This window comes from Arachis hypogaea, chromosome 9, assembly GCF_003086295.3.
Source record: "Arachis hypogaea cultivar Tifrunner chromosome 9, arahy.Tifrunner.gnm2.J5K5, whole genome shotgun sequence".
In the NCBI taxonomy this organism is placed as follows: Eukaryota; Viridiplantae; Streptophyta; class Magnoliopsida; order Fabales; family Fabaceae; genus Arachis; species Arachis hypogaea.
The window spans coordinates 17,744,627-17,755,166 of NC_092044.1; the positions used below are offsets into that span (position 1 = coordinate 17,744,627).

A 10,540-nucleotide genomic window follows, 5' to 3' on the forward strand; every position below is an offset into this window, starting at 1 on the left:
TTAAACCTTTTTTTATAGACTATCAACTATATTTTTCTTTGAAATAATTCAGAATTTAAAATCTTTAATTTTTATTGTGTTCGTTTATATTTTTTCATATTATAATTTTAAATCATTAATTACAATAAAGAAAAATCGTTTCTTTTCGAAAAATTTGGACTCACGTTAGAGGAACAAAAAGGGCTTCTAGCACTAAACTCTTATTATAAACTTAAATATTTGTGTCATCAATCAATGCATTTGGGTATTATAAGCTCCTGATATCCATTTTTTAACATGGTGGGAGAGTAATTTTAATTAGAAATACCGTAGTGATCTCGCTCATATTCACGCATTCTTCAAGTTTTGATTGAACTTGTCATCCCTAAAGAAGATGCAATATTCTCCCAATTTATATGTCACTAGAAGTCGAGTATCGCCCGCTAATATGACGAATAATTTAAATCAAATTGACTAAATTCAGTGGATATTCATAATAATCGTTAATTACTGTTCATGATAATAATTTAAGTTTAACGCATCACTAATAACATCTTACACAACTTTTTTTTCAACTAAATTACAATTGCCACTCATACCACAACAGACATAGTAAGTACCACTTCTAATTCTACTTAATTATATAATGAAAGAATTAGAAAACGGCGAGAAAGAACAATGAAGACAACAAATTAGTTCTTGCAAAAAGTAGTTTATGCAACCTACCCCTTGCATGCAACTGAAATCCATCAATCCTTTTGATCCTTCATCTTGAACACAATCGACAACTTTTCAATAATTTCCCCAATCTTGAACACACAGTCGACAACTTTTCAAAAATTAATATAGTGTAATAGGAGGTGAAAATAGAATTACGGCAAGTAATTTTAAGGTGTACAAAAGTGTGGGGACTACTTTTAACGATGGTAATAAAGTAGATGGATTTAAATTTCAAAATATTAAAATTAGTAAAAAATAAAATCTGGAATTGCTTGTGATAAACATGAATTTAAGTAAAAAATAATTATTTATGCTTTTATCTTTTTATAGAGTTTATTTTTGATGTATTAATAGTGTAAAATATTTTATACAATAGTCTAATCATATTTGTTATTTGTTTTAAAAGACCATTCATGTAGTCAAAGTAAAATTAAGTTATTTTTGTTGATATAACGTTATATATCTGAATGTATGTGTAAAACTGCTTTTATATTGACAGTAAATTAAAATTAAATTATTTTTATGTTGACAAAAAAAATTGGTAATTGTTTGCTTTGCTTTATTTTATTAGCACAAGAAAATATATAATTAATTGAATTATTTTGACAAAATTATTAACAAAAGTAAATATTAAATTTGAAACCATTATTTACAAACAGTGTAGTTTATATATATTGATAAGTCACAAGTAGATGAACACACGAATTTTAGTAACTACATATGTCATGAATAATATTATTATTTAATTGATCTAATTATTATTCATACAATTCTATTAATTAAGTAAATATAGTCTAGCATTTAAATTTTTAATTAAACCTATTTTTGATTTTATAAGAAATATCAGGTGAACAAATTATTTTTGTAATAAACTCTAATCAAGTTTCTTTTTCTTCTTATGCCGCTTATTTTTCTCTTTTTTCTTCTTAAACTAAATTTTTTTTTATCAATTTTTAAGGTTGTGTTTGTTTACAGACACATGACACTGAAATAGGGACACAAAGACACAAAATCGTATTTAGCATATGAAATATGGATAGAAACATTGTGTCCAAAGATACTAAATTACTATATTTTGTATCCATCTTGACAAGAGGACACAGACACAGAGACACTAACAAGAGACACAACTTATTTTTCATTTTTTTGTTATTCTTGTTAATTTTGTATAATTATATTTTTCTTTCCAATTTTTTTAATAAAAAATGAGAATAATTTAAACTTTTATAATTTGTTTTAGTTTATTACTAAATAAAATACATGAATACTAATTTTTATGTCTCTGTTTTTTTATGTCTTATTCTTAATATCTTATCTTATCCTATTTTCAAAACCAAACACAGCTAAACTATTAGACCAATTTAATTAAACTTAGTTACCAAAATACCTTTATTATATAATATCACCGTTAGCTTAATATAGTATTGAAGACAAATAAACTACACATATATTATTCACAATCTAATTTTAGTCCTTTCAAAATTTAAAAATAATAATATATTAATCTTTTTAAAATTACATTAAAATTTGTCTATAATACAAATAAACATAATGAATCCTAAAACTTGTCCCTTCAATAATTGTTATATGTTTTGGCTGAAATGAATGCTTTGTTGGAATAATGTATATAATAAAGGATTATTATTATTATTATTATTATTATTATTATTATTATTATTATTATTATTATTATTATAGGAGACACTTTGCTTGTGAGTTTTTTTTTTTTGTTTACACTGTTTTGTGAGTTTTGATTCATAAACTATTAACGTAACAATTTTTTTTACTGGTATCCAATATTAGTTTTATATATAGAGCTGAAAATGTTAGTTCTTTATACGGATGTCCATTAAAGGCTCAAGTTGCAAAAAGTCCAAAAACCTAACCCCTCCCTAATTGCATCCAAATAAAAAATATTTCATTAATGATTCAGGCATTTTTGTAATTATTATAAATTTTAGGTGAGAATATAAATTCATAAACTAACTTGTACGATTACACTACAACCACACATTTGGAATCATTTTAAAGTGTCTTTTAAAGACCACTTTATACTTTTACCACCATAGCCAAATCCCAAAATCAAATATTCCTCTTATCTTAATCAATAAGATAAGATAACTACCTCGAGTTATACAAAGGGGAGCTAAAGGCCCCTCAGATAGGCTACTCATTCCACTCACCTATACTTCTTAAATCCATTTTGACTTGGGCGTCAGAGTATCTTTGTAGCTACCACCCCTATCGCTCCAGTCAGACAAACAGGCAATCGCCTCGATTTGCAAGTCCCTAATCCATCTCATTACCCGTACCAGATACATCTAGTACATTTGGCGACGTCTCTGGGGACCTGCGAAATCATGGCGGCATGACGAAAAATCTCGAGGAGCACCAGCCACCACCACGACTCAAACCCTCGAAGCCTAACACCCGAACTTCGAGATAGTATTCCACCCACTCACGGAAGGATAACCAACGCCGTCCACCACCAGCCAACCCCTGACCACTGACAACTAAAGGAGGACGATTGACAACCCGATAAAGCTTGAGCACTCAATAATCTAGGAGAGAAAGACATCCTGATAATCCAAGAGCTTTGCCTCAGAGTGCAAAACTTCGTAGGCCGAGTCACGTCCAAAGAGGGATACCATCCGGAACACACAAGTCAAGTAATCTCCAAGATTCGATCGCATTGTGAAACCAGAAACGAAAAATCACCCAAACAATGACATAGAAAACAATGCAACTGCAGCATTTCTAGGGATCCAAAATGCCAACACAACGAGGACGAGCACACCGTCAGGATGCCAAGTAAACACGAAGCGAGCATGTAATAATGGGAGCCACCCCATTCACGGAGAAAATCCTGAAAGCCAAACTCCCAAAGGGCTTTGACAAGCCTACTGATATGAAATACAATGGGATGAAAGACCCGCAGGAGTACCTCACAACCTTTAAAGCTAAGATGAACTTAGAAGGAGCCGTCGATGCGGCCCAATGCAGGGCCTTTCCGGTGAACCTAGCTGGCCCCGTAATCAAATGGTTTAACGCCCTCCCCAACATCTCCATAGCTAGTTTTGACGATGTGTCCAGGAAGTTTCTAACACAGTTCACCACCAAGATCACCAAAGCAAAACATCTGATCAGCCTACTCGAAATCACTCAAAGACAAGACAAATCCACGAAGAAATACCTCGACAGGTTTAACGATGAGTGCCTAACGGTCGACGGACTCATGGACTTAGTAGCCAATCTTTGTCTGACCAATGGCCTCATAAACGAAGACTTCAAGAAGCACCTCACTACCAAGCCAGTCTAGACCATGTATGAAATTCAAAACGTTGCAAGAGAATACATAAACGATGAAGAGGTCATCCAAGTCGTGGCCACCAATAAACAGCAACACGATGACACGGTACCTCGTAGCAACCAATCACCAAAAGATACCCCAAAAAATACTTCAAATCCACTACCCCGAATTGGCCACCTAAGGTGGAAAAATTCACAAAATACACACCCCTTCCAGCCCCAATCAGGAAAATCTATCACTATATAGCAGAACGAGGCATCCTCCTGAAGGCGCGATGGTGCACGAAATTGTGATCACAACAACTCAATTAATCCATAAACTTGGTGTTCAACACCATGGCATAAACACAACTTCGCACAACTAACTAGCAAGTGTACTGGGTCGTCCAAGTAATAAACCTTACGCGAGTAAGGGTCGATCCCACAGAGATTGTTGGTATGAAGCAAGCTATGGTCACCTTGTAAATCTTAGTCAGGCAAACTCAAATGGGTATGGTGATATGCGAATAAAACATAAAGATAAAGATAGAGATACTTATGTAATTCATTGGTAGGAATTTCAGATAAGCGTATGAAGATGCCTTCCCTTCCGTCTCTCTACTTTCCTACTGTCTTCATCCAATCCTTCTTACTTCTTTCCATGGCAAGCTTAAGCAAGGGTTTCACCGTTGTCAGTGGCTACCTCCCATCCTCTCAGTGGAAATGTTCAACGCACCCTGTCACGGCACGGCTATCCATCTGTCGGTTCTCGATCAGGCCGGAATAGAATCCAGTGATTCTTTTGCGTCTGTCACTAACGCCCCACCCTCAGGAGTTTGAAGCACGTCACAGTCATTCAATCATTGAATCCTACTCAAAATACCACAGACAAGGTTAGACCTTCCGGATTCTCTTGAATGCCGCCATCAGTTCTAGCCTATACCACGAAGACTCTGATCTCACGGAATGGCTGGCTCGTTTGTCAGGCGAGCACTCAGTTGTCAGGCGATCAACCATGCATCGTGTATCAGGAATCCAAGAGATATTCACCCAATCGAAGGTAGAACGGAGGTGGTTGTCAGTCACACGTTCATAGGTGAGAATGATGATGAGTGTCACGGATCATCACATTCATCAAGTTGAAGAACAAGTGATATCTTGGAACAAGAACAAGCGGAATTGAATAGAAGAACAATAGTAATTGCATTAATACTCGAGGTACAGCAGAGCTCCACACCTTAATCTATGGTGTGTAGAAACTCCACCGTTGAAAATACATAAGAACAAGGTCTAGGCATGGCCGAATGGCCAGCCTCCCAATGATCTAAGAACTAGATGTCCAAAGATGATCAAAGGATCTAAAATGATCCAAAAATGAAAATACAATAGTAAAAGGTCCTACTTATAGAGAACTAGTAGCCTAGGGTGTACAGATATGAGTAAATGACATAAAAATCCACTTCCGGGCCCACTTGGTGTGTGCTTGGGCTGAGCATTGAAGCATTTTCGTGTAGAGACTCTCTTTGGAGTTAAACGCCAGCTTTTATGCCAGTTTGGGCGTTTAACTCCCACTTTGGTGCCAGTTCCGGCGTTTAACGCTGGGAATTCTGAGGGTGACTTTGAACGCCAGTTTGGGCCATCAAATCTTGGGCAAAGTATGGACTATCATATATTGCTGGAAAGCCCAGGATGTCTACTTTCCAACGCCGTTGAGAGCGCGCCAATTGGGCTTCTGTAGCTCCAGAAAATCCACTTCGAGTGCAGGGAGGTCAGAATCCAACAGCATCTGTAGTCCTTTTTAGTCTCTGAATCAGATTTTTGCTCAGGTCCCTCAATTTCAGCCAGAAAATACCTGAAATCACAGAAAAACACACAAACTCATAGTAAAGTCCAGAAAAGTGAATTTTAACTAAAAACTAATAAAAATATACTAAAAACTAACTAGATCATACTAAAAACATACTAAAAACAATGCCAAAAAGCGTCCAAATTATCCGCTCATCACAACACCAAACTTAAATTGTTGCTTGTCCTCAAGCAACTGAAAATCAAATAAGATAAAAAGAAGAGAATGTGCAATGAATTCCAAAAACATCTATGAAGATCAGTATTAATTAGATGAGCGGGGCTTTTAGCTTTTTGCCTCTGAACAGTTTTGGCATCTCACTCTATCCTTTGAAATTCAGAATGATTGGCTTCTATAGGAACTCAGAATCCAGATAGTGTTATTGATTCTCCTAGTTAAGTATGATGATTCTTGAACACAGCTACTTTATGAGTCTTGGCCATGGCCCAAAGCACTATGTCTTCCAGTATTACCACCGGATACATACATGCCACAGACACATAACTGGGTGAACCTTTTCAGATTGTGACTCAGCTTTGCTAGAGTCCCCAATTAAAGGTGTCCAGGGTTCTTAAGCACACTCTTTTTGCCTTGGATCACAACTTTATTTCTTTCTTTTTCTTTCTCTCTCTTTTTTTCGAAATTTTTTTTCTTTTTTTTCTTTTTTTTTGTATTTACTGCTTTTTTTCTTGCTTCAAGAATCATTTTTATGATTTTTCAGATCCTCAGTAACATGTCTCCTTTTTCATCATTCTTTCAAGAGCCAACATTCATGAACCACAAATTCAAAAGACATATGCACTGTTTAAGCATACATTCAGAAAACAAAAGTATTGCCACCACATCAAAATAATCAAACTGTTATAAAATTCAAAATTCATGCAATTCTTTTCTTTTTCAATTAAGAACATTTTTCATTTAAGAAAGGTGATGGATTCATAGGACATTCATAACTTTAAGGCATAGACACTAAGACACTAATGATCACAAGACACAAACATAGATAACATAAGCACTAAAATTCGAAAAACAAGAAAGTAAAGAACAAGGAAATTAAAGAACGGGTCCACCTTAGTGATGGCGGCTCTTTCTTCCTCTTGAAGATCCTATGGAGTGCTTGAGCTCCTCAATGTCTCTTCCTTGTCTTTGTTGCTCCTCTCTCATGATTCTTTGATCTTCTCTAATTTCATGGAGGATGATGGAGTGTTCTTGGTGCTCCACCCTTAGTTGTCCCATGTTGGAACTCAATTCTCCTAGGGAGGTGTTTAGTTGCTCCCAATAGTTTTGTGGAGGAAAGTGCATCCCTTGAGGCATCTCAGGGATCTCATGATGAGTGGGGTCTCTTGTGTGCTCCATCCTCTTCTTAGTGATGGGCTTGTCCTCATCAATAGGGATGTCTCCCTCTATGTCAACTCCAACCGAATAACAGAGGTGACAAATGAGATGAGGGAAGGCTAACCTTGCCAAGGTAGAGGACTTGTCCGCCACCTTATAAAGTTCTTGAGATATAACCTCATGAACTTCTATTTCTTCTCCAATCATGATGCTATGAATCATGATAGCCCGGTCTATGGTAACTTCGGACCGGTTGCTAGTGGGAATGATTGAGCGTTGGATAAACTCTAACCATCCTCTAGCCAAGGGTTTGAGGTCATGCCTTCTCAATTGAACCGGCTTTCCTCTTGAATCTCTCTTCCATTGGGCGCCCTCTTCACAAATAACTGTGAGGACTTGGTCCAACCTTTGATCAAAGTTGACCCTTCTAGTGTAAGGATGTTCATCTCCTTGCATCATGGGCAAATTGAATGCCAACCTTACACTTTCCGGACTAAAATCCAAGTATTTCCCCCGAACCATAGTAAGCCAATTCTTTGGATTCGGGTTCACACTTTGATCATGGTTCTTGGTGATCCATGCATTGGCATAGAACTCTTGAACCATTAAGATTCCGACTTGTTGAATGGGGTTGGTAAGAACTTCCCAACCTCTTCTTCGGATCTCATGTCGGATCTCCGGATATTCATTCTTTTTGAGTGAAAAAGGGACCTCGGGGATCACCTTCTTCAAGGCCACAACTTCATAGAAGTGGTCTTGATGCATCCTTGAGATAAATCTTTCCATCTCCCATGACTCGGAGGTGGAAGCTTTTGCCTTCCCTTTCCTCTTTCTAGAGGTTTCTCCGGCCTTGGATGCCATAAATGGTTTTGGAAAAACAAAAAGCAATGCTTTTACCACACCAAACATAAAATGTTTGCTCGTCCTCGAGCAAAATAAGAAAAAAGAGAGTAGAAGAAGAAGAAATGAAGGAGATGGGAATGGCTTTTGTTTTCGGCCAAGAAGGGGAAGAAGTGGTGTTTAGGTTGTGTGAAAATAAAGGGGTGAAAATGGGTTTATAGAGAAGTGGGGGGTCTTGGTTCAGTCATGTATGGGTGGGTTTGGGAGAGAAAGTGGTTTGAATTTGAAGGGTGAGGTAGGTGAAGAGAAAGGTGGGATTTGATGAAGGATGGATGTGAGTGGTGAAGAGAAAGATGGGATTTGATAGGTGAAGGGTTTTTGGGGAAGAGGTGTTGAGGTGATTGGTGAATGGGTGAAGAAGAGAGAGAGTGGTAGGGTAGGTGGGGATCCTGTCGGGTCCACAGATCCTGAGGTGTCAAGGAAAAGTCATCCCTGCACCAAATGGCATGCAAAAATGCGTTTTTAGCTATTTCTGGCGTTAAACGCCGGGCTGGTGCCCATTTCTGGCGTTTAACGCCAGCTTCTTGCCCTTTTCTGGCGTTTAACGCCAGTCTGGTGCCCCTTTCTGGCGTTAAACGCCCAGAATGGTGCCAGACTGGGCGTTAAACGCCCAACAGCTAGCCTCACTGGCGTTTAAACGCCAGCATGCTCTCCTCCAGGGTGTGCTATTTTTCTTTCTGTTTTTCATTCTGTTTTTGCTTTTTTCATTGATTTTGTGACTTCTCATGATCATCAACCTACAAAAAAACATAAAATAACAAAAGAAAATAGATAAAATATAACATTGGGTTGCCTCCCAACAAGCGCTTCTTTAATGTCAGTAGCTTGACGGAGGGCTCTCATGGAGCCTCACAGATACTCAGAGCAATGTTGGAACCTCCCAACACCAAACTTGGAGTTTGACTGTGGGGGCTCTGTTTGGCTCTGTTTTGAGAGGAGCTCTTCATGCTTCCTCTCCATGGTGATAGAGGGATATCCTTGGGCCTTAAACACCAAGGATTCTCCATTCACTTGAATGATCAACTCTCCTCTATCAACATCAATCACAGCCTTTGCTGTGGCTAGGAAGGGTCTGCCAAGGATGATGGATTCATCCATGCACTTCCCAGTCTCTAGGACTATGAAATCAGCAGGGATGTAATGGTCTTCAACTTTTACCAGAACATCCTCTACAAGTCCATAGGCTTGTTTTCTTGAATTGTCTGCCATCTCTAGTGAGATTTTTGCAGCTTGCACCTCAGAGATTCCTAACTTCTCCATTACAGAGAGAGGCATGAGGTTTACACTTGACCCTAAGTCACACAAGGCCTTCTTGAAGGTCATGGTGCCTATGGTACAAGGTATTGAAAACTTCCCAGGATCCTGTCTCTTTTGAGGCAGTTTCTGCCTAGACAAGTCATCCAGATCTTTGGTGAGCAAAGGGGGTTCATCCTCCCAAGTCTCATTTCCAAATAGCTTGTCATTTAGCTTCATGATTGCTCCAAGGTATTTAGCAACTTGCTCTTCAGTGACATACTCATCCTCTTCAGAGGAAGAATACTCATCAGAGCTCATGAATGGCAGAAGGAAGTCCAATGGAATCTCTATGGTCTCATTTTGAGCCTTAGATTCCCATGGTTCCTCATTGGGGAACTCATTAGAGGCCAGTGGACGTCCATTGAGGTCTTCCTTAGTGGCGTTCACTGCCTCTCCTCCCTCCCAAAATTTGTCCATGTTGATGGCCTTGCATTCTCCTTTTGGATTTTCTTCTGTATTGCTTGGGAGAGTACTAGGAGGGAGTTCAGTAATTTTCTTGCTCAGCTGACCCACTTGTGCCTCCAAATTTCTAATGGAGGACCTTGTTTCAGTCATGAAACTTTGAGTGGTTTTGATTAGATCAGAGACCATGGTTGCTAAGTCAGAGGTATTCTGCTTAGAATTCTTTGTCTGTTGCTGAGAAGATGATGGAAAAGGCTTGCTATTGCTAAACCTGTTTCTTCCACCATTATTATTGTTGAAACCTTGTTGAGGTCTCTGTTGATCCTTCCATGAGAGATTTGGATGATTTCTCCATGAAGAATTATAGGTGTTTCCATAGGGTTCTCCCATGTAATTCACCTCTTCCATTGAAGGGTTCTCAGGATCATAAGCTTCTTCCTCAGATGAAGCTTCCTTAGTACTGCTTGGTGCATTTTGCATTCCAGACAGACTTTGAGAAATCATATTGACTTGTTGAGTCAATATTTTATTCTGAGCCAATATGGCATTCAGAGTGTCAATATCAAGAACTCCTTTCTTCTGACTAGTCCCATTGTTCACAGGATTTCTTTCAGAAGTGTACATGAATTAGTTATTTGCAACCATTTCAATCAGCTCTTGAGCCTCTGTAGGCGTCTTCTTCAGATGAAGAGATCCTCCAACAGAGCTATCCAAAGACATCTTGGACAGTTCGGAGAGACCATCATAGAAAATACCTATGATGCTCCATTCAGA

At 38.0% G+C, this 10,540-nt stretch overlaps 1 protein-coding gene across 1 annotated transcript; it reads left to right on the forward strand.

Annotated features, from left to right (window-relative positions):
- Positions 1 to 3,535: 3,535 nt before the first annotated feature.
- On the forward strand, positions 3,536 to 4,018 carry LOC112708956 (uncharacterized). Its single transcript, XM_025760870.1, has one exon. It carries the CDS (start codon positions 3,536 to 3,538, stop codon positions 4,016 to 4,018), a length of 483 nt encoding a protein of 160 aa, XP_025616655.1.
- Positions 4,019 to 10,540: the final 6,522 nt, after the last annotated feature.